Source organism: Takifugu rubripes, chromosome 12 (genome assembly GCF_901000725.2).
Source record: "Takifugu rubripes chromosome 12, fTakRub1.2, whole genome shotgun sequence".
Lineage (NCBI taxonomy): Eukaryota > Metazoa > Chordata > Actinopteri > Tetraodontiformes > Tetraodontidae > Takifugu > Takifugu rubripes.
In genome coordinates, this window is record NC_042296.1 from 13290788 (window position 1) to 13314907 (window position 24120).

A 24120-nucleotide genomic window follows, 5' to 3' on the forward strand; every position below is an offset into this window, starting at 1 on the left:
AGTGTGTGTGAGAGAGGTGCTGGGGGTGTGAGGGGGGGGAGAGTGTGTGTGTGGGGTGGGGGGGGGGAGGCGGGGGGGGGGGAGTGTGTGTGTGTGGGGGTGGGGGGTGAGAGAGGTGCTGGGGGTGTGAGGGGGGGGGAGAGTGTGTGTGGGGTGGGGGGGTGAGGGGGGGAGAGTGTGTGTGGGGTGGGGGGGGTGAGGGGGGGGGGGAGTGTGTGTGAGAGAGGTGCTGGGGGTGTGAGGGGGGGGAGAGTGTGTGTGTGGGGTGGGGGGGGTGAGGGGGGGGGAGTGTGTGGGGGGGTGGGGGGGGTGAGGGGGGGGGAGTGTGTGTGAGAGAGGTGCTGGGGGTGTGAGGGGGGGGAGAGTGTGTGAGAGAGCATGTGTGAGTGTGTGAGAGTGTGTGTGTGTGGAGGGGTGGGGGGGGTGTGAGGGGGGGGGAGTGTGTGTGAGAGAGGTGCTGGGGGGTGTGAGGGGGGGGAGAGTGTGTGTGTGGGGGGGTGAGGGGGGGGAGAGTGTGTGAGAGAGCATGTGTGAGTGTGTGTGTGTGGAGGGGTGGGGGGGTGTGGGGGGGGAGTATGTGTGTGAGAGAGGTGCTGGGGGGGTGTGAGGGAGTGTGTGTGTGTGTGGGGGGGGTGAGAGAGGTGCTGGGGGGGGTGAGGGAGTGTGTGTGTGTGGGGTGGGGGGTGAGAGAGGTGCTGGGGGGTGTGAGGGAGTGTGTGTGTGTGGGGTGGGGGGTGAGAGAGGTGCTGGGGGGGTGAGGGAGTGTGTGTGGGGGGGGTGAGAGTGTGTGAGAGAGCGTGTGTGAGAGAGGTGCTGGGGGGGTGTGAGGGAGTGTGTGTGTGTGGGGTGGGGGGGGGAGTGTGTGTGAGAGGTGCTGGGGGTGTGAGGGGGGGGAGAGTGTGTGTGTGGAGGGGTGGGGGGGTGTGAGGGGGGGAGAGTGTGTGTGAGAGAGGTGCTAGGGGGGTGTGAGGGAGTGTGTGTGTGTGGGGGGGTGAGGGAGTGTGTGTGTGTGTGTGGGGGGGTGAGGGGGCGTGAGAGTGTGTGAGAGTGTGTGTGTGTGGAGGGGTGGGGGTGTGTGAGGGGGGGGAGTATGTGTGTGAGAGAGGTGCTGGGGGGGGTGTGAGGGAGTGTCTGTGTCTGGGGTGGGGGGTGAGAGAGGTGCTGGGGGGGGGTGAGAGAGGTGCTGGGGGGGGTGAGGGAGTGTGTGTGTGTGGGGTGGGGGGTGAGAGAGGTGCTGGAGGGGGTGTGAGAGTGTGTGTGCGATGTGCACGTAGACGCGCGCGCCCACGTGCGCCTGCAGAGGTGCCCCTGGGTGCATCAGGCCAGTGAAGGTGCCACCTGCTCCCTCCCAGAACCAGTCCAAGGCCCGTCTGCACCACCTGGAGCAGCTTCACGCCTTCGTCATGGCGGCGACCAAAGAGTTGATGTGGCTGAACGACAAAGAGGAGGAGGAGGTCAACTATGACTGGAGTGAGCGCAACACCAACATGGCGGCTAAGAAGGACAACTACTCGGTGAGGACAGAGCTGAGCGTTGAGTGCTGTGGTGACGGTGGCCTGATGCTGGTGCCTGGCGCAGGGCCTGATGAGGGAGCTGGAGCTGAGAGAGAAGAAGATGAACAGTGTCCAGGCCACAGGAGACCAGCTGCTGAGGGACGGACACCCTGCCAGGAAAACCATCGAGGCAAGATCATGAAAGGGCCTGAACGAATGAAACCAGCCAGACGTAATGACACCGCCCTCTCCCCAGGCCTTCACCGCCGCTCTGCAGACCCAGTGGAGCTGGATCCTCCAGCTGTGCTGCTGTATCGAAACCCACCTGAAACAGAACACGGCCTACTTTCAGGTGGGTCGACTTCCCGTCACCGAACCGACCGCCGATCACAAGCTTCCGTTGTCAAAGTTTCAAACAGCAAATTCTATTCCTTCCTTTTGCGTAGTTCTTTTCTGATGTGAAAGAGGCGGAGGAGAAGATGAAGAAGATGCAGGAGGCGATGAAGAGGAAGTACAGCTGCGATCGCTCCATCACAGTCACGCGGCTGGAAGATCTCCTGCAGGATGCAGCAGTAACCTCCAATACTGAAGAGACTTTCTGTCTGCTGCTAAATGTGTTTCTCCACGGAGATTCTGATGATTCCATTGGCTGTGCAGGATGAGAAGGAGCAGCTGAAGGAGTTGAGAGCTCACCTGGACGGCCTGAACCACAGGGCCCAGACCATCATCCAGCTGAAACCACGGAACCCTGCCACAGCCATTAGGAGCAAGCTCCCCATCCAGGCTGTGTGTGACTTTAAGCAGGTGGAGGTAAGCCAGACGTGTTCTGCTGCCACAGTGAGCAGTTTAACCCCCCCCCCCCCCCCGTCTGCCTCCAGATCACTGTGCACCGAGGAGACGAATGCGCCCTGCTCAACAACTCGCAGCCCTTCAAGTGGAGGGTGCTGAACGATAAAGGCAGCGAGGCCAGCGTCCCATCTATCTGCTTCCTGGTTTCACCCACCAACAAGGAGGCGATGAGCAGCGTGGCCGGGTGAGAATCCCCCGACGCAGCGTCAGAAACACAAATTCACAAGAGCTCATGGAGCCTTTATGATCCTCAGGCTGGATGGAACCCTGCAGAAGCTGCAGATGATGTGGCACAGCATGTTTGTGGACATGAAGAGCCTGTTGTCCTGGCAGTATCTGATGAGAGACATCCAGACAATCAGGACCTGGAGCATCACCATGGTGATAACAATAAACAGTCAGACTTGGTTCCTGATTAGAAGAAACCTTTTTTATTTTTCTAAACTCTGACATAATTGAATGAAAGCGTACTGTAAAAAAGGGTTAGTCTGGGTTAGTTCACAAGGGTTAGGGTTAACAAGGGTTAGGGTTAAGAAGGGTTAAGGTCAGGCCCTAACCTTTAGGGTTAACGAGGATTAGGGTTAACGAGGATTAGGGTTAACAAGGGTTAGGGTTAACAAGGGTTAAGGTTAACAAGTAGCCTCTAAAAATGACAACTGTTAAAATGCACCTTTCAATAAACAACAATACACCATAAACAACAATAAACCCGTCTTCAGCTACAGTGGTGCACAGTTAAGTCACAAGGGGATTTTATTCAAATTAACTACATTTAGGATTATTCTCATCCACTTCCTGTTGCTGGATGCAGGGGAATGAAAAAGTGGACCTAAATCATTAATCGATGAAAATATATTGCTCCTAAAAGTGAAACTTGAAACTGGCTCGATGTGAGAAACTGCTGTTGTTCCGTTAACCTGTTTTGCAAATACAATTTATAATTTGATTTTTTTATTTTTTTCAAGCAAAGACAAAAATATTCAAGTAGAAAACAAAAATCACAGCTGATTTTTTTTTACTTAAAACAACGAAATTTTTATCTTTTTAAATATCCTACTTTCATAGATGTTTTTATTCTATTTATATGTAAATAAGAGATTCATCTATGCACCACTAGTGGGCGCCCGTTACCAGTACGAAAACACAGAGAAAAGACAACACGGTTGGTTTAGTACAGATTTAGTGCTACACAACTTATAAATAGCATGAACACACACTACATACATTCTTAGCGACACAGTTCACAGTGTTTGTATAGTTTTAATCACTTTTAGTAGGTTTAAATGATTGATGTAAGTCACACAGTTCCATATTTTAGTTTATGTTTTATTGCTTTTTTTTTAACACCCTTACAGTTTAAAACTCTGCGGGTAGAAGAGTACCAGCTGGCCCTGAGGAACCTTGAGCAGCACTATCAAGACTTCCTACGAGACAGCCAGGACTCTCAGATGTTCGGGGCTGAGGACCGCATGCAAGTGGAGTCGAGCTACAACAGAGCCAGCCAACATTACAACACAATGGTTGGCTCTGCTGAACAAGGTGTGCGCTACTGCACAGCTCCTGTCACACACATGTGCTTGAGCTTGTTTTGACGACACATTCCGTTTTAATTTGGAATTCTCCCCATTAAGTCCGAGCGTTGCATGTTCCTCCAGTCATTTGTGTTTACTGTTGGGTTCACGTTGCAGGCTCGGGGCCACCCAGGGCAGGTAAGGTGCCCTAACCCTAACCTCTGATCTCCACCGGCCACTGTTGTGCTGCCATACGTGAACTTGCTGTGCTTGGTCATCCTGCGGTTTCAACGATTGCATCTTTTTTTTCCAAGCATGGAAATAATCCACGTGATTGAATAATCACAAATCCTCGAATCAATACGTTTAATACTCAACACAGCCAATCAAGCATGAAGTGCGGCACTACTGACAGACCATAATAGCCACTTGGTTTCAGGGTTTCTGACTAATACTGTAGCTCTGTTCCAACTGTTCTGGCCCTGTAATCTCGTCTGTGTCCGCTTTCACTAACAACTAGCTTGTTATGCCCAAGTTTTTGGAATAATGAAATGTACCTTTTTTATCCACTCAGGAGAGCAGGATGAACTGAGGTGCAAGAGTTTTCTCACTCAAACCAGGGACCTTCGTTTAAGACTGGAGGGCTGTGAGAATCGAACTGTTCTGCGTTTCCGACAGCCTGTGGGCGAGGAGCCCCTGAAGGCCTGTGCTGGGAAGACTGCAGAGCAGAAGGTAACGTCACAAACGTTCCAGCTGTTCCAGCTGTTTCAGCCTTTCAGGTGACAAAATCATCGCTTCACTTTGACAGAAAGTCCAGGTTGAGCTGGATGGCCTGAAAAAAGAGCTGAACTGTCTCACTGAAAAGGTGGAGGAGATCCTGGCATCTCCTCAGCAGGCCAGTTCTTCTCCAGTACTGCGCTCTGAACTGGACGTGACGCTGAAGAAGATGGACCACGTCCACGGCCTGTCATCGATCTACCTGGAGAAGTGAGGCTCGCTAGCTTCCCCCGACGCATTTCCACTCGCTGCTGTGGTCGTTGCAGAGATTCTTCTTCTGCTTTCAGGTTGAAGTCCATGGATGTCGTGATCAGAAACACGAACGAGGCGAAGGACACACTGAAGAATTACGAGAATCGACTTCGCGACGTGAACAAAGTGCCAGCCGATGAGAAAGAATTAGAGAACCATCGGAAGATGCTCAAGGTATTTGCATTTTTGGGGGGGAAACGGTTCATATCAGAAGCTGCTTCCTGCTTCCTGTTTCCTGTTCCTGTGATGCCTCTCTTTGGGGTGACAGGCGATGTTTGCTGAGGCAGAGGCGGACCAGGCCGTCTTTGACCGGCTGCAGGCGGATCTGAAGCAGGCGACGGCCATCAATGACAGAATGACGAGGCTCCACGGTGAGCACGATGCTCAGCTGGAGCAGCATCGCCTCCAGGTGGACGTGCTGCTGGAGCGCTGGCAGGCCGTGTTTGCTCAGCTGGACCTGAGGCAGCGGGAGCTCAACCTGCTGGGGCGACACATGAACATCTACCGTGGGAGCTACGACTGGCTCATCTGCTGGCTACGAGAGGCGAGGGAGAGACAGGAGCGTATCCAAGCCCTGCCTGTCGGGGATGGCAAGGCCCTCCATGATCAGCTGGTGGAGGAGAAGGTATTTAAAGAGCTGAGCTGAAAAAGCTCCTGCAGAAGATATCATGAAGATGGGGATTTCATTAATGGGGCTTTTGTGTTCTTGTGTTCAGAAACTCCTGGAAGAGATCAAGAGAAACAAGGACAATATAGAAAATTGTCAGCAAAATGCCAAAGCTTACATCGATTCAGTCAAAGTACGTCCATGCAGATAAGTGACGGATTTAGAACAATTTCAAATTTCAGTTGGATATTCCAAAGAATTACTGAGTTTTCTCTTTGTTCTTTTAGGATTATGAGCTCCAACTTCTGATGTACAAGGCTCTGGAGGACCCCACGGCATCGCCTTTAAAGAAACCAAAGATCGAGGGTGCATCTGATAATATAATCCAAGAGGTAGTTTTCTGCTTTTTGTCAATGTTTAACTCTGCTGTCACTCTGATGTCAGACAAACGACGCAGACTGGTAATCGGAGTTTAAACCGAGCAACTTCATTCATATAATGAGGACATAAGGAGGAAAGTTGAGTTGGAGCTGACTTGTGTCATTTTTCCTTCCCAGTATGTCAACCTGAGGACCCATTACAGCGAACTGACGACTCTGACCAACCAGTACATTAAGTTTATCACAGAGACTCGGCACCGCCTGGACGATGAGGAGGTACGGACACACTATCTGTAACAGCAGGATCAGGAAGAGCCTGATAACGAAACTATCTCTTTCATCCCAGTCCTTCAATGCTTCACATGATCACTCCCACAAAGTTCATTCCTCTTTTGATCTAAATATCAGTTTGATGGAAACCTACTTTACATATTCTCCTTTAACTCATCTGGCCCGATGAAAATGACCACATGCTTCAGAGCTCAGATGGCTCCATAAGACCCGGGCCCAGTAGCGTCCCTAGAGACGTTGGTAGGGAGGGTTCGGGGAGGGTTCGGGGAGCAGCTGTGACCCAGGAGGGCTCAGAAACTTTAGTGAGCAGGTGTGGTCGACCCTGTTCCACGAGGGTTAGAGCAGTGCAACAGACCCGTCATGTCTTGATGTTGACCTGCTGATTATTATATTGATTTGCTTATTGTCATGTTTACTTGCCATACTGATGAGTTTAGTACGTAATCTATTTGATATTAAAGGCTGATGCAGACTCCTCCTTGTAAAAATATATAAATACAGGTATTTAAGAAAGGTCACATTTTGTCTCATTCTGCATGCACAAGCTTTGCTACTATAAATTACATACGGGATGAAGGACAATTTGACAAGCTATGTCCATTGTTGTAATATAAAAACAATGACATGAACTAGTTAGCATTGGTTGAATTAGTTGTTACACCAGATCATGATGCTGTCAGAATGTCAGAAGGGTTAGGGTACATCTGTAAATTTGGGTGGTTAAATTATTAAAAAAATAACCAGATTACTAGCTGTGATTGGTCAAAATTCAAGAATGTCCCAATGATTTCCGTCTTTGTTGTTGAGGGAATGGAAGAACAATTCACCATAGGGTTAGAGATTTACGTTTAGCAGACCAAAACACGGTGCATTCTCTTTTAAAAAGGCAATTAAGGATAGATTATTAATTAGATAACATGAGCGTTCTCTCCGGTTTTGGGTGTTCATTTTTAAGTTTCTGTGTCTTGGCCAAGTCAGGGGTTATGTTTCTCATTTGTATCAGTTATGCTTCACATTTAAATTCAGCCTAATAAATTGTATTAGGTGTCATTTGGTAGCAACCCATGCTCATGTTGCTATTGCTCTATGCTTGATAGTAATCGAGGTTCTTTTGGCTGAATCGTGAATTGTTCTATAACGCCATGTCATTGAGATCGAGGCTATGCCCATTAGAAATGCAAATGTGAATTATTATGGGGGAACACCAACAAACATCTCAAACAGCACTCTATTCATTCCTTGGTATACAGAAAGCCTCTGAAAAGCTAAAGGAGGAGGAGAAGAGAAGGATGGCAGAGATCCAAGCTGAGTTGGATCAACAGAAGCAGTTGGCTGAGGCTCAGGCTAAATCTGCAGCCAGAGCAGAACAACAGGCTGAGGAACTCAAGCTGAAGATGAAAGAAGAGGCCAACAAGCGTCAAGATGTTGCAGTGGATGCTGAGAAGCAGAAACAGAAAATACAACAGGAACTAGTTAATCTGAAGAGGTTGTCTGAGCAGGAGATCAAGTCTAAGAACAAGCAGCTGGAAGAGGCCCTGATCAGTCGCACTAAAATTGAGGAGGAGATCCACATCATTAAACTTCAGTTAGAGACGACAATAAAACAGAAAGTCACAGCTGATGCAGAGTTGCAGGCACTCAGAGACAAGGCTGACCAGGCCGAGAAGCTCAGAAAAAACGCACAAGATGAAGCAGAAAGACTTCGCAAGCAGGTGGCTGAAGAAACTCAAAAAAAGAAGCATGCAGAAGAGGAGCTAAAGTGTAAATCTGAAGCTGAAAAAGCGGCTGCCAAGCAGAAACAAAAAGCAATGGAAGACCTGCAGAAGTTCAAGATGCAAGCTGAAGAGGCAGAGAGGCGGATGAAACAGGCTGAGGAGGAGAAATCAAGGCAGATCAAGTTAGTAGAGGAGGTGGCCCAAAAGTCTACTGTCACACACCTGCAAACTCAGTCTATGTTATACACTGATAAGACAACAAAGCTCGAGGAATCACTGAAGAAAGAGCAGGGCACTGTCCTTCAGCTGCAGGAGGAAGCTGAGAAACTCAGAAAACAACAAGAAGAAGCTAACAGAGCCAGAGAGCAAGCAGAGAAAGAACTGGAAACATGGAGACACAAAGCCAATGAGGCTCTCCGCTTGAGGCTACAAGCTGAAGAGGAAGCCCAGAATAAGTGCCAAGCTCAGGAGGAAGCAGAAAGGCAAAAGGCAGAGGCAGAGCGTGATGCCAAAAACAGGGCTAGGGCTGAAGACGCTGCCCTGAAGCTCAAAGAGAATGCAGAGAAAGAGTTGGAAAGACAGAGAACGTTTGCAGAAGAGATTGCTCAACAGAAGCTGTCTGCAGAACAGGAATGCATCCGGCTGAAATCTGCCTTTGAACATGCGGATCAACAGAGGAGCCTGTTAGATAATGAGCTCCACCGCTTAAAAAATGAAGAGTGACGGCTGCCGAAACCCAAAGGAAAGAGCTGGAAGGTGAGTTGGGGAAGGTGAGGAGTGAAATGGATGCTCTTCTACAGATGAAAGTTGAAGCTGAGAAGCAGACAATGTCAACTGCAGAAAAGAGCAAGCAGCTCCTGGAAACTGAGGCGCTGAGAATGAAGCAACTAGCTGAAGATGCCGCACGGCTGAGGGCAGTTGCTGAAGAGGCAACAAAGCAGAGGAAGGCTGCAGAAGAAGAGGCTGCTCGGCAGCGAGCTGAGGCCGAAAAAATGCTGAAAGAAAAGCTGGCTGCCATCAATGAAGCAGCCCGGTTAAAAGCTGAGGTTGAGATTGCTCTGAAAGCTAAAGAGGCAGAAAATGAAAAACTGAAAAGAAAAGCTGAGGATGAAGCCTATCAGAGAAAACTGTTGGAGGATCAAGCTGCTCAGTACAAACAAGACATAGAGGAGAAGCTAACGGCCGTAAAGAGCTCATCTGACGCTGAACTCCAGAGACAAAAAAATGTTTTAGAAGAAACACTAAGACAAAAGAATTTGGTTGAAGAGGAAATTTACATAATTAAGATCAACTTGGAGAAAGCATCAAAGGGCAAGTCGGAGCTAGAGGTAGAGTTAAAAAAACTCAAGGATATTGCAGAGGAATCCCAGAGAAGCAAACTCAAAGCTGAGGAAGAGGCTGAGAAAATGAAAAAGCTTGCGACAGAAGAAGAGAAGAAACGGAAAGAATCCGAGGAGAGGGTAAAAATAATTACTGGAGCAGAAAAAGAGGCTTCCAGGCAGTGGAAAGCTGCTCAGGAAGAAGTTGAACGTCTGAAAAAGAAAGCCGAGGAAGCAAATAAAGACAAAGATAAAGCAACACAAGAAGCTGAGGAGCAGGCCCTTCAGGCCCAAGAGGCAGCCAGGAAATGTGGAATTGCAGAGCAGAAGCTAAATGACATTCTGAGTAAGAACAGACAAGACATTCTTGCAGAGGAAAAGCTGAAGGAAGAGTTTGAAAATGCTAAGAAATGTGCACAAGAAGCTCAGAAAGCTAAAGAGGCTGCAGAGAGAGAAGCGGCTTCACTCCGCCAAAAGGCAGAAGAAGCTGAAAAACAGAGAAAAGCGGCAGAGAATGAAGCTGCAAAACAGGCCAAAGCTCAGAAAGAGGCAGAGATGCTTAAAAAGGAAGCAGAAGTGGAGGTCTCCAAGAGAACAGCGGCACAGGCCACAGCTCTAAAGCAGCAGAAGCAAGCTGATGAAGAGATGGCGAAGCAAAAGCAACAAGCTGAAGAAGCTCTTAAACAGAAGTCTCTGGTTGAAAAGGAACTGACAGTGGTTAAACTACAGCTGGAGAAGACTGAGAAGCAGATGGATGTCTTAGATGAGGAACTTCAGCGAGTTAAGGGTGAAGTGAATGATGCCATCAAGCAAAAGGCACAGGTGGAAGAGGAACTATCCAAAGTCAAGACTGAGATGAGTGAGCTCCTCAAACTGAAGCTGAAAATTGAGGAAGAAAACCGTCACCTCTTACAGAAGGATAAGGATAAAATGCAACAACTACTTGCAGAAGAAGCAGCAAAAATGAAGCTCCTGGCTGAAGATGCTGCGAGACTCAGTGTGGAAGCTACAGAATTAGCCCGACAGAGACAGATGGCTGAAAGTGACTTGGCTGAACAGCGGGCGCTTTCAGAGAAAATGCTCAAAGAGAAAATGCAAGTCTCTCAAGAGGCCACAAAACTCAAAGCTGAAGCAGAGGAGCTCCAGAAACAGAGGAACCAAGCCCAGGAAATGGCCAACAAACTACAAAAGGACAAACAAAAGATCCAGGAACGCCTTGATCAAGAGACAGAAGCTTTTCAGAAATCATTAGAGGCTGAACAAAAGAGACAACTTGAGATTTCAGCGGAAACAGAGGCGCTGAAATTGAAGGTTAAGGAGCTCACTGATTCCAATGCAAAAGCAGAAGAGGAGGTCAAGAAAGTCAAGAGACAATCCGATGAAGTGAAAGTTAAACTTCAGGCTATTGAAAAGCAGAACAAGGAAATTGTTCTGCAAAAATCAGAAACACAAACATTGCAAAGCAGCAGAGAGGCTGAGAGCTTGAGGAAAGCCGTCGCTGACCTTGAAAAAGAGCGCGAACAACTGAAAAAGGAGGCAGAGGAGCTGCAGAAAAAGTCTCAGGAGGTATTTTTATTTGATTTCATCCACCAATTGTTTGTGTTTACTGTTAAATGCAATTTTAGTAGATTATTGATGCCACTTTCATGTGAATAAGTGAAACATTTTCCCTGTTAAGAGCTGAATGATATATTATCATCATATAGCAGCTAACTTAGTTAACTCCCACAGTTCACTTAGTTAACCCCTATAGTTCACTTAGTTAACTCCCACAGTTCACTTAGTTAACCCCTATAGTTCACTTAGTTAACTCCCACAGTTCACTTAGTTAACCCCTATAGTTCACTTGGTTAACTCCCACAGTCCACTTAGTTAACCCCTATAGTTCACTTAGTTAACTCCCACAGTTCACTTAGTTCCCCTCCCTGGCCTGCCACCTTATCGTGGTGGAGGGGTTTGCGTGTCCCAATGATCCTAGGAGCTCCGTTGTCTGGGGCTATATGCCCCTGGTAGGGCCACCCATGGCAAACAGGTCCTAGGTGAGGGACCAGACAAAGCGTAGCCCAGGACCCCCTAATGATGCTGAACAACATTGGTGCCAAGTTTCCCTTGCCCAGATGCGGGTCACCGGGGCCCCCTCCTGGAGCCAGGCCTGGGGGTGGGGCACGTTGGCGAGCGCCTGGTGGCCAGACCTCTGCCCATGGAGTCCGGCCGGGCGCAGCCCGAAGAGGCAACATGGGACCCCCTTCCCGTGGGCTCACCACCTGCAGGAGGGGCCAAGGGGGTCGGGTGCATTGTGTTTTGGGTAGCAGCCGGAGGCAGGGACCTTGGCGGTCTGATTCCCAGCTGCACAAACTGGCTCTAGGGACATGGAATGTCACCTCTCTGGTGGGAAAGGAGCCTGAGTTGGTGCGCGAGGTTGAGAAGTTCCGACTAGATATAGTTGGCCTCACCTCGACGCACGGCAAGGGCTCTGGAACCAGTCTTCTCGAGAGGGGTTGGACTCTCTACCACTCTGGAGTTGCCGATGGTGAGAGGCGACGAGCAGGGGTGGCAATTCTGGTTGCTCCCCAGCTCAGTGCCTGTGTATTGGAGTTTACCCCGGTGGATGAGAGGGTAGCCTCCCTTCGCCTTCGGGTGGGGGGACGGATCCTGACTGTTGTTTGTGCCTATGGTCCAAACAGCAGTTCAGCGTATCCACCCTTTTTGGAGTCCTTAGAGGGAGTGCTGGAGAGTGCCCCTTCTGGGGGCTCCCTCGTCCTCCTGGGTGACTTCAATGCTCACGTTGGCAATGACAGTGTGACCTGGAGAGGTGTGATTGGGAAGAACGGCCCCCCTGATCTGAACCCGAGTGGTGTTTTGTTATTGGACTTCTGTGCTCGTCTCAGATTGTCCATAACGAACACCTTGTTCAGACATAAAGGCGTCCACATGTGCACTTCGCAGATCGATGATCGACTTTGTGGTTGTGTCATCGGATTTGCGGCCGCATGTTCTGGACACTCGGGTGAAGAGAGGGGCGGAGCTGTCAACTGATCACCACCTGGTGGTGAGTTGGCTCCGATGGTGGGGAAGGATGCCGGACAGACCTGGCAGGCCCAAACGTGTTGTGAGGGTCTGCTGGGAACGCCTGGCAGAGTCCCCTGTCAGAAGGAGCTTCAACTCACGCCTCCGGGAGAGCTTTGACCATGTCCCAGGGGAGGCGGGGGACATTGAGTCCGAGTGGACCGTGTTCCGTGCCTCCATTGTTGAGGCAGCTGACCGGTGCTGTGGCCGCAAGGTGGTTGGTGCCTGTCATGGCGGCAATGCCCGAACCCGCTGGTGGACACCAGCGGTGAGGGATGCCGTCAAGCTGAAGAAGGAGTCGTATCGGGCCTTACTGGCCTGTGGGACTCCTGAGGCAGCAGATGGGTACTGGCGTGCCAAGCGGAGTGCAGCTACGGCGGTTGCCGAGGCAAAGACTCGGGCATGGGAAGAGTTCGGTGAGGCCATGGAGAACGACTTTCGGACGGCCTCGAAAAGGTTCTGGACCACCATCCAGCGTCTGAGGAGGGGGAAGCAGTGCACTGTCAACACTGTGTATAGTGGTGATGGTGTGCTGCTGACCTCAACTCGGGATGTTGTGGATCGGTGGAAGGAATACTTCGAGGACCTCCTCAATCCCACCAACACGCCTTCCAGTGAGGAAGTAGGGCCTGGGGACCTGGAGATGGGCTCTCGTATCTCTGGGGCTGAAGTTGCCGAGGTAGTTAAAAAACTCCTCGGTGGCAAGGCCCCGGGGGTGGATGAGATCCGCCCAGAGTCCCTTAAGGCTCTGGATGTTGTAGGGCTGTCGTGGTTGACTCGACTCTGCAACATCGCGTGGACATCGGGGGCAGTGCGCTGGATTGGCAGGACCGGGGTGGTAGTCCCTCTTTTTAAGAAGGGGGACCGGAGGGTGTGTTCCAACTATAGGGGGATCACACTCCTCAGCCTCCCTGGTAAGGTCTATTCAGGGGTACTGGAGAGGAGGGTCCGCCGGATAGTCGAACCTCGGATTCAGGAGGAGCAATGTGGTTTTCGTCCTGGGCGTGGAACAGTGGACCAGCTCTACACCCTCAGCAGGGTCTTCGAGGGTGCATGGGAGTTTGCCCAACCAGTCCACATGTGTTTTGTGGACTTGGAGAAGGCATTCGACCGTGTCCCTCGGGGGGTCCTGTGGGGGGTCCTCCGAGAGTATGGGGTGTCGGGCCCGCTGATACGGGCTGTCCGCTCCCTGTACGATCGGTGCCAGAGTTTGGTCCGAATTGCTGGCAGTAAGTCGAACTCGTTTCCGGTGAGGGTTGGCCTCCGCCAGGGCTGCCCTTTGTCACCGATTCTGTTCATAATTTTTATGGACAGAATTTCTAGGTGCAGTCATGGTGTTGAGGGGATCCGGTTTGGTGACCTCAGGATCGTGTGTCTGCTTTTTGCGGATGATGTGGTCCTGTTGGCTTCATTGGCCCGTGACCTCCAACTATCACTGGATCGGTTCGCCGCCGCATGTGAAGCGGCTGGGATGAGAATCAGCACCTCCAAATCCGAGGCCATGGTTCTGAACCGGAAAAAGGTGGAGTGCCTTCTCCGGGTAAAGGAGGAGATCCTGCCCCAAGTGGAGGAGTTTAAGTACCTCGGGGTCTTGTTCACGAGTGAGGGAAGAATGGAGCGGGAGATCGACAGGCGGATCGGTGCGGCGTCCACAGTAATGCGGACTCTGCACCGGTCCGTTGTGGTGAAGATAATAATTATTATATTATTATATTATAATAATAATAGTTGTGTTTTATCCTTTTCTCAGGTGGCGAAAGGCCAACAAGAGGAAATTAAACAACAGAAGACAATCCTACAGCAGTCATTCCTCAACGAGAAGGAGCTGCTGCTTAAAAGAGAGAAAGCTGTTGAAGATGAGAAAAAGAAGCTTCAGAGGCAGCTTCAGGAAGAACAGAACAAAGCAAAAGCTCTTCAAGATGAACAGAAATGTCAGCTGAAAATGATGGAAGAGGAGAAGAGCAAACTTCAGGCTGTTTTGGATGAAGCTGTAAAGAAACAAAAGGAAGCTGAAGCAGAGATGACCAACAGGCAGAAGGAAATACAAGTGCTTGAGAAGAAAATGACTAAACAAGAGAAACTCCATGGAGAGGAAAACAGTAAGCTCATTGAGAAACTCAAAAGTATCGACGATGCCTCCAAACAGGCTGCAGCTAAAAAGAAAGAAATTCAAGTCCAAACTGATGATATATCTGATGAGCAAGTGGTTTCTGTGAAAGCAGTGAAAACAACAAAGAAAGGTTTCAATGGCTCTGTTGAGGTTGATGCAGCAAAAATGGCCGAAGATTCTCTGGCATTTGATGGAATCAGAGAGAAGGTTCCTGCTGCAAGACTTCATGACATTGGAGTTCTGACCAAAAAAGAATTTGACAAATTGAAAAAGGGCAAATTGTCTGTGGAAGACCTCAAAAAGACTGATAAAATTAAAACCTGTCTCAAAGGTCAGAACTGTGTGGCAGGTGTTTTGACTCCATCCAAAGACATAACAAGCATTTACCAGGCTATGAAAGAGAAAAAGATCAGCCCCAGCACTGCCACAGTGCTGCTGGAAGCTCAAGCAGCTTCTGGATACATTGTAGACCCTGTGGGAAATAAACTCCTGTCTGTAGATGAAGCTGTTAAAGCTGGGTTAATTGGGCCTGAGCTCCATAGCAGAATGCTAGCTGCAGAACAAGCGGCAACTGGTTTTAAAGATCCATATACTGGAGCCAAAATATCTGTCTTTGAGGCCATGAAGAAGGGGCTCGTAGAAAAGGACCAGGCCACCAAATTCCTAGATGTACAACTTGCAACAGGTGGCATCATTGATCCAATCAATAGTCATAGAACACCAATTCAGATTGCGTACCAGCAAGGCCAGTTTGATCCGGACATGAACAAGAAACTCTGTGAGCCCAGTGATGACTATAAACTATTTACTGACCCCAGTACTCAAGAGCTGCTCGTTTACAAAAATTTACTGGAGAAATGTACCAAGGATTCAGAAACAGGTTTGCTGTTGTTACCAGTATGTGAGCAAGCTGCTGAGCCTGAGAACATATACACAGATCAGGAGACCAAAGAAGTGTTGAGTAAATCAACCCTCAATGTCCCTTTTGGAAGGTTCAAAGGCAAATGTGTCACCATTTGGGAAGTCATAAATTCAGAGTATTTCACTGAGGACCAAAGAAGAGAACTGATTCGCCAATACAAGACGGGCAAAATCACAGTTGAGAAGATTATTAAAATCGTTATCACAGTCGTGGAGGACAAGGAGAAAAATAAGGAAAATGTATTTATTGGATTGAAGGCCCCAGTCACTGCCAGTGAGCTATTAGAGTCTAAAGTCATAAACAAAGACCTGTTTAACAAGTTGAGTAATAGCAAAATAACAGTTAAGGAGATCTCAGAGATGGACACTGTTAAGAAGGCACTCCAAGGAACACCAAGCATTGCTGGAGTTTACGATCAGTCAACCAAGGAAAAAATGTCTCTATATCAAGCTATGAAGAAAGAAATACTGTCACCAGAAACAGCAATAAACCTTCTAGAAGCTCAAGCAGCAACTGGCTTTATTATTGACCCCATCAAAAATGAAAGAGTTCCTGTCAAAAATGCTGTTACATCTGGTCTCGTGGGACCCGAACTGCATGAACAACTTTTGTCAGCAGAAAGAGCTGTTAGTGGTTACAATGATCCATTCACAGGAAAAATTGTATCAACCTTTGAAGCCATGAACAAAGGACTTATAAAAAGAGACCGTGGCATTCGTCTTCTTGAAGCACAGCTAGCAACTGGTGGAATTATTGACCCAATTAAAAGTTATCGTATCCCACATGAAATAGCCTGCAAGCGTGGATACTTTGATGAGGAAATTGGTAAGACACTAGCCAATAATACCCCTGAAACACAAGTGTTTCATGATCCTAACTCACAATTGGATTTAACTTATGCTCAGCTCTTGAAGAAATGTATGACAGATAAAGACACTGGACTGCCTTTACTTTCTTTGTCAAAGAAGGAAACAAAACCAAAAGAAGAAAAACACATTACAGAGGCAGAGACAAAAGAAGCTTTAAACCAGGCCACCATGGAGCTTGAATATGGTCCTTTCAAAGGGCAAAAGTGACCATTGGGAGATAATAAACTCTGAATATGTTACTGAAGAACAAAGAATAGAAATGATTCGCCCAGTACAGATTGGGCCATGTGACAATTGAAAGTTGAAAAGATTGTAATCACAATGGTTGATGAAAAAAGAGACAAACCAAAGGAAGACATTTGTTTTGAAGGCCTCAGAGCACTGGTTCCAGCTAAATCTTTGTTGGACTCCAAGATCATTGATGCGGCCACATTTGACAAACTGCAAAAAGGTGAAAAGACACCGCAAGACGTCAGTGAAGCTGATAAGGTACGGAGGTACTTGCAAGGCACCGACCGCGTTGATGGCATCATTATGACCGATTCAAATGAGAAAATAAGCATTTATCAAGCAATGAAAGACCAAATTTTGCAACAAAACACTGGACTTGCTCTGCTCCAAGTTCAAGCTGGAACAGGATCCATTGCTGATCCAGTCAAAAATCTGAAATACTCGGTGGATGATGCTGTGAAGAATGGGGTTGTAGGTCCAGAACTTCATGAAAAACTTCTCTCAGCTGAAAAAGCAGTCACAGGCTATAAGGACCCATATACAGGCAATAAGATTTCTCTGTTCCAAGCTATGGACAAGGATCTTGTTCTCAGCAAGCACGCTACTCCTCTCCTGGAAGCTCAGTTTAGTACGGGAGGGATCATTGATCCAATAAACAGCCATCGTGTTCCCAATGATGTGGCCATTCAACGTGGAATTTTCAGTAAACAATTGTCCCAGGCCTTCTGTGATCCCACAGATGACATTAAAAGCTTCATCAATCCCAACACAAATGAAAGGGTTACATACCAGCAGTTGGTGGAGGAAATGTGTAAGAGATGCACCCACTGGTTTATGCTTTCTCGCGCTACCAGTAGCTGAATGTTCAGGTCCTGCTGAGAAGTCTTATCAGTACACAGAGGAAGAAGCACAAACAGATCTTGCACAGAGCCAAATTGACATCCCACAGACAACAGGAAACCTGTGACAATTGGGAAGTCTAAACTCAAATATGCTTCCAGAAGCAGAGAGTAGTCGTCTTTTAGAACAGTATCGCTTAGGACACATTACAAAGGAAAGACTGGTGATCATCATCATTGACATATTGGGCAAAGAGAGATTCTGAAATCACAGCAGAACATGTCATGTGATATAATTAGAAGAAAGGTTGGCATTGAGGAGCTATATAGCGCTCGAATATTGACTTACACATATACAACCTCTTTGAAGGAAGGAAAGCTGACTATTCGTGAAGTAATGGAAAGGCCATCAGTTAAACAATACCTGTTTGGTACTGGGTGCATTGCTGGAATTGTGTCAGACAGTCCACCAAGGGTTAGCATTTACCAGGCTATGAAGAATGGGCAGATCAAGCCTGAAGTGGCTTTGAATCTCCTTGAGGCCCAAGCAGCAACTGGTTTCATGATTGATCCAGTAAAAGATGAACTTTTGACAGTTGATGAGTCTGTACGCAAGGGCATTGTGGGTCCTGAACTTCATGACAAACTGCTATCTGCTGAAAGAGCAGTAACAGGTTATAAGGATCCATACAGTGGGAGAGTGATATCACTATTTCAGGCCATGAAAAAAGAACTTGTACCTGAGGATTATGCTTTGAGACTTTTAGAGGCTCAAATTGCCACTGGAGGGATAATGGATCCAGAGTACAACTTCCACCTTCCCATAGATGTTGCCATGCAGCGTGGATACATTAATAGTGAAACTCTTGATAAACTGTCTGATGCTACAGGAGATTTCAGAGGTTATATAGATCCAACATCAGATGAAAAACAATCATATGCCCAGCTACTGAAAAGATGCAGAGTTGATAAAGACACTTGTTTGCAGCTACTTTCACTTGCAGACAGAAGACTTCTCTTCCGAGGTCTGAGAAAGCAAATCACAGTCGATGAACTGCTTCGTTCACAAATTATCAACCAGAAGACATATAATGAGCTTAGTGATGGTACAATTTCAGTGGAGGAGGTCAGTAGAAACCTGAAGAAATACCTTGAAGGCACCAGCTGTATTTCTGGTGTCTATGTGGAATCTAGCAAAGAACGTCTCTCTATTTACCAAGCGATGAAAAAGAACATGATTAGGCCAGGGACAGCTTTTGAGCTCCTTGAGGCTCAAGCTGCTACAGGGTTATGTCATTGATCCCATTAAAACCTGAAGTTAAATGTTTCTGAGGCTGTTAAGATGGGTGTTGTTGGTCCTGAGTTTAAAGATAAGCTCCACTCTGCCGAACGAGCAGTCACAGGTTATAGGGATCCTTATTCTAGCAAAGTCATCTCATTATTCCAGGCTATGAAAAAGGACTCATCTGAAAGACCATGGTATTCGTCTGCTTGAGGCTCAAATTGCTACTGGTGGAATTATTGATCCAGAGGAAAGCCATCGTTTGCCCGTTGAAACAGCATATGTACGTGGCCTCTTTGACGAGGAAATGAATGAAATCCTCACTGACCCATCTGATGACACAAAAGGCTTCTTTGATCCTAACACCGAGGAAAATCTCACCTACTTACAGCTAATGGAGAGATGTATAACGGACCCAGAAACCGGTCTGGCTCTTCTGCTGCTCAAAGAAAAGAAGCGTGAGAAGAAGACATCCTCAAAATCTTCGGTGCGCAAACGCAGGGTTGTCATTGTCGATCCAGAAACGGGGTAAAGAGATGTCTGTGTATGAGGCATACCAGAAGGGACTCATTGACCAGCAGACATACCTTGAGCTTGCAGACCAGGAGTGTGAATGGGAAGAAATTACCAGAACCTCATCTGACGGTGTTGTGAAATCTGTAATCATTGACCGAAGGTCTGGTAGACAGTATGATATTGATGATGCGATCTCAAAGGGTCTGATTGATAAGTCAGCATTGGATCAGTACCGTGCCGGAACACTGCCCATCACTGAGTTTGCAGACATGTTGGCTGGAAACATGACCGGTTCTAGATCACGTTCATCTTCCTTTGGCTCCTCCTCGTCTTATGCAATGAGCCCAATACCGACTATACAAGCACCAGCAGCCACGTGGATCGATCCGACCGAGGAAACTGGCCCTGTGGCTGGAATTTTAGACACAGAAACTCTTGAGAAGGTGTCCATCACAGAAGCCATACACAGAAATCTTGTGGATAATATAACAGGTCAAAGACTGTTTGAAGCTCAAGCCTGCACAGGAGGTATTATTGACCCAAATACTGGAGAGAAATTCACCCTCACTGATGCAATGAACAAAGGCCTTGTGGATAAAATCATGATGGACCGCATCAGTCTAGCCCAGAAGGCATACAATGGATTTGAGGATCCCAGAACCAAAATCAAAATGTCAGCAGCCCAAGCACTAAAGAAAGGATGGCTCTACTATGAAGCTGGCCAGAGATTCCTTGAGGTCCAGTATCTGACTGGAGGATTAATTGAACCAGATGCTCCTAGCAGGGTCTCCATAGATGATGCTGTAAAGAGGGGGACCATAGATGCGCGCTCTGCTCAGAAACTACGAGATGTTGGTGCTCACTCAAAATACCTCACATGTCCCAAAACTAAGATGAAAATCTCATATAAGGATGCTATGGAAAGAAGCATGGTAGAGGAAGGCACTGGTCTGCGACTACTTGAAGCATCATCCCAGTCGAGCAAAGGCCTCTACAGTCCCTACAGCATCAGTGGAACAGGTTCTGCTAGTGGTTCAAGATCTGGATCAAGAAGTGGTTCTAGATCAGGGTCCAGAAGAGGAAGCTTTGATGCCACAGGATCTTCTTTCACAACCACGTTCTCTTCCACATCTTACACTTCACCAGCTTATGGCCGTCGATACTGAAGTGTGAAAAAATGGAATATTTTAGAAAGACACAGAGTGTTCACCAGATGCCTACTAGTCCGTGGATTAAGAACTACCTTTATTCTGCTCTGCACATGGTTGTTTCAGGACTATCATTTTATACAGAATATTTGCCTTTATTGTATATACGTGTATGCGTGAGATATATATTCAAATCCTCTCATAAATCTGGAAACTAAGCATCATTTTGTAATAGGCATTATACAAGAGCTTTCAATTATTTCCTATATATGTTGCAGGATATTTTTTTGTATTTTCCAATTTAGTTTGACTTTTTAAAATCTCAGTTTTTTAAAAAATGCATCAGTTTGCAAATGAGATTGTATTAACGTGACAACAAAAACATCCACAAAAATGTATGCAAGAGTATATTTGTCAAAATACTGAATATAGAAGTTAGTTGCTAAAGATAAAGGCCAATCTGCAGAGCAGAATTAGGTTGTCAGAATGAATGAATGAGCACTCAGACTTTTACTTTTAGAAAACTAGGCTTTAAGGTTCTTCCTTCTGGAGTTTACTGCCACGTGTATTCTAGTCCTGTCAGTTCCCAACATTGTTCCCTGAACCGATGCAGTCCAACATGCTACACTTCAAAGAGCAAACACCTACTAGTAGAAGATTAATGTCACTCACAGTGGACATCACCATCATGTCACCGTTCTGGCTCCAGCATTTCTCCAACTCCAACGTGTCCACGTCCAAGTCCATGTGGTTCTGGGTGCATTCAATGTAGAGCTATGGAAAATATGATTTAGTGCTATATCTTTTTACTTCACAGTTAAAATTTTCTTCTGAAGGAAAATTCTACAATCTAATTAAAGTCTAATGTTTCAGTTGTATCGTTTTAAAATATTTGTAAGATGTCCAGAAACCTGTGCAATTTGTATATTCACCTTCACTTCGATCAGATATTTCCTGCTTCTGCTCATATCTTGAATTCACTTAAATGCCTAAAACGTGCTCTATAAGTGCCTGCAAAAAAGCAAAACACTTGAATGTTGAGTATTGTAGAAAGTATGATTGTTACACTGTGATGCATGATTTAGAATTTTATTCTGCTCATAATGCTACGAATAGTGTTATCAAACTTTACAGCCCAAAATCAAGTATATCACAGTCTTAACATGTAACTTTCAGTGTCGGGATTTTAGTCACATTATTTCAATTTTTTTCAGCTTCACCACAAATCATCGAACATATCTAATGTATACTAATAATTGTGTAGAGGACTGCTAAAAGCCATTGTTATTCCTTTAAGGATATCTCAGCATGGCCACCAATCATGTGCGCTGACCTTAATGTACCACAAATGTTCTGCTTTGTAACACATCTGTTATCATTTTCTTTGATTTTGCATGGTGAACTAACATTATAAGGTGCAAACATTTAATATCAGGAGATGTTTCCACTTATTTTCTTCTTTTGTTATCCTCAAAAGCATTGAAGGATGTATTGTAATGGATATCAAAGCCTTGGTTTAAATAGTGTATGAACACTAAAATGATGACAAAATATTTTATTGTAGCACCTAGAATTATGTAAATAAAAATGGAAATTATATTTCTTTTCTTGTTTTTTAAAAAAAATCTTTTTACTGCAGTATACTCAATCCAATTCAGCTGTATTTATTTAACATCTGTTACAACCCAAATTGTGTCAACAGAAACTCAGACCCTGACCCCCCCCCCCCCAAGCAACAGTGACAAGGAAAGAGGGAGGGGAGGGGAGGGGAGGAGAAGAGGGGGAGGAGAGGGGAGGAGGGGGGAAAGGGAGAGGAGGGAAGAGGAGAGGAGGGAGGGGAGGAGAGGAGGGGGAGGAGAGGAAGGCAGGGGAGGAGGGGGGAAAGGGAGAGGAGGGAAGAGGAGAGGAGGGAGGGGAGGAGAGGAGGGGGAGGAGAGGAGGGGAGGAGAGGAGAGGAAGGCAGGGGAGGAGGGGGGAAAGGGAGAGGAGGGAAGAGGAGAGGAGGGAGGGGAGGGGGGGAGGAGGGGAGAGGAGAGGAGGGAAGAGGAGAGGAGGGGGGAGGAGAGAGGAAGAGAGGAGGGAAGGGAAGAGGAGAGGAGAGGGGGGGAGGAGGGAAGGGAAGAGGGGAGGAGAGGAGAGGAGGGGAGGGGAGGGAAGAGGGGAGAATAGGTAGATATCAGGAAAATACATTAATTATAACAAAGTAATAGGCTGTGTCCGACTCCCACCCGTTCCCTGTTAGGGTTAGGGTCACTACATGGGGGACATGGATGAGTGGACTACGTAGCGCACTCAATTCTCAGTTAGCTTTCGGACACTACGGACACTACGGCGCACGTAAAATGACGTAATGTTGTCGCATAATAATAACGAACCGGTCGCCGGGAAAAGTGGCCAGGTCCATTTAATTATTTTAACCCATCCGAAACACACCCAAACACATTCAGCGGTCGTTTCTTTGAAAATGCAATATTTTACCCTATTATCTTTATATAATAATAATAGATTAAAATATTAAATATAAATAAAGGCAAAAACATATTTAAAATGGAGGCAGCAATGTTCGGCTAAAGTGAAAGAATTTTACGCTCTAGTAAGATATGTGAAACAAATAGCATATAATAATAATAACATAATAATAATACATAATAATAATAATAATACATACATTTGTACGTCATCCCGCCATTGACAGATTATCACGTGATACCGTAAAGGCTGATGGGAGACATTACCGAGTTCGGGTGCATCGCTTGTCCACTACTTTTCGCAGTGCATTGTGGGATACATTGAGTGCACTACATCGGGTCCAGTGATGCTCACTAACAATTCGGACACTATTTCAAAATGGCGTCCACACTATTGAGGGCACTATGTAAGGTATAGGCGGGGGTTAGGACACAGCCCGGGTGTAGGAGTTGAGTGGGTCAGAGGTCAGAGGTCAGCATACAGCTATGAAGGCAGCGATACCTGCAGATGATACAGAGAGGGGGGGGAGAGCAAAGCTACACAGAAAAAGCTGTTAATGACATCAAATAATAACCTACAAAATGAGGTAGAGAGAAACCTGCCAATGGATCATGCATTCGTACCCCATTAGCCTATAGCAGCATTAGCCTATAGCAGCATTAGCCTATAGCAGCATTAGCCTATAGCAGCACAAGCTGAAGCTAATGCATTAATATGACTACAATATCAACTGTTGCTACAGAATTACTAAACAAAGAAACAACATTAGAGAACAAATAGGCAGTTTTAAAGAGAACATGGGGGAGTTGCTTAAAAATATTAATCAAGCAACACAACTCAACAGTTTTAGCAGCCTTTTTTTATTTTAATCAATAAATATTTTATTTATATTTTCAATAAATAAAAGTTCTGATTTACCAAATTTAGTGAATACCTAAATATATCCTAAATATAATAACTTGAGTAATACCAAATAATACATCTTTCCAGCAGAGTCTGTTTCAACAATACAATGAGCCATTAATTTGTTCTCATCACAGTTTAAAGTTAATCACACAAAATAATGGGACATGTTGTCAATGTAAATCAAAAAGTCTACACACTCTGTATATGTGCCATGTGGGACTGCGAAAGAATAAGCTTAACTATCTGTTGAGCTGAAAAGGAATTCCTTTTTTCCTGAGACAGGATAAGATCAGCTTCATTTATCACATAAACAGGAACCAGATGGGTGTGTTCGAGACAACAGAACCTGAAGGGCTCCAGGAATGTGGGCTGGAATAAAGACTCGTGCTTCATGGTGCCAACTAGCAAATGGTCTGTTCAGCTGAGCTCAGAGAGCCTGGAATGCAGAGTCAGCAGACACAGAGTTCAGAAGCTGTTGGCCCCGATCACCAGGTCGGAGGCGTGGTCTGGGACTAAAATCCAGCCCTGACATTTCGCGTGCAGCAGGTGGAAGTCCACAAATCTCTCA

General features: G+C 46.7%; 4 protein-coding genes across 9 annotated transcripts in view; all 4 read left to right on the forward strand.

Moving 5' to 3' along the window:
* Positions 1–8613, forward strand: part of LOC101078501 (plectin) — a 48474-nt gene extending 39861 nt beyond the window's left edge. For all 6 annotated transcript variants that reach the window (XM_029844522.1, XM_029844523.1, XM_029844521.1 and 3 more), the window contains 17 exons: positions 1353–1514; positions 1579–1683; positions 1750–1845; positions 1940–2065; positions 2151–2303; positions 2372–2526; positions 2597–2723; positions 3698–3881; positions 4031–4051; positions 4428–4585; positions 4662–4840; positions 4918–5056; positions 5151–5507; positions 5599–5682; positions 5777–5881; positions 6047–6145; positions 7411–8613. In XM_029844522.1, coding sequence (XP_029700382.1) covers positions 1353–1514; positions 1579–1683; positions 1750–1845; positions 1940–2065; positions 2151–2303; positions 2372–2526; positions 2597–2723; positions 3698–3881; positions 4031–4051; positions 4428–4585; positions 4662–4840; positions 4918–5056; positions 5151–5507; positions 5599–5682; positions 5777–5881; positions 6047–6145; positions 7411–8598 — 3438 coding nt within the window. In that variant the 3' untranslated portion in view covers positions 8599–8613. The remainder of the gene's footprint in view (positions 1–1352; positions 1515–1578; positions 1684–1749; positions 1846–1939; positions 2066–2150; positions 2304–2371; positions 2527–2596; positions 2724–3697; positions 3882–4030; positions 4052–4427; positions 4586–4661; positions 4841–4917; positions 5057–5150; positions 5508–5598; positions 5683–5776; positions 5882–6046; positions 6146–7410) is intronic.
* Positions 8614–8624: 11 nt separating this feature from the next.
* On the forward strand, positions 8625–16403 carry LOC115251628 (plectin-like). Its single transcript, XM_029844525.1, has 2 exons — positions 8625–10760; positions 14011–16403. Exons 1-2 carry the CDS (start codon positions 8658–8660, stop codon positions 16366–16368), a joined length of 4461 nt encoding a protein of 1486 aa, XP_029700385.1. The 5' UTR covers positions 8625–8657; the 3' UTR covers positions 16369–16403.
* Positions 16404–16451: 48 nt separating this feature from the next.
* Positions 16452–21776, forward strand: LOC115251630 (plectin-like). Its single transcript, XM_029844527.1, has one exon. The coding sequence runs from the start codon at positions 16483–16485 to the stop codon at positions 17251–17253; it is 771 nt and encodes a 256-aa protein (XP_029700387.1). The 5' UTR covers positions 16452–16482; the 3' UTR covers positions 17254–21776.
* LOC115251629 (plectin-like) lies at positions 19013–21776 on the forward strand. Its single transcript, XM_029844526.1, has one exon. It carries the CDS (start codon positions 19050–19052, stop codon positions 20193–20195), a length of 1146 nt encoding a protein of 381 aa, XP_029700386.1. The 5' UTR covers positions 19013–19049; the 3' UTR covers positions 20196–21776.
* Positions 21777–24120: the final 2344 nt, after the last annotated feature.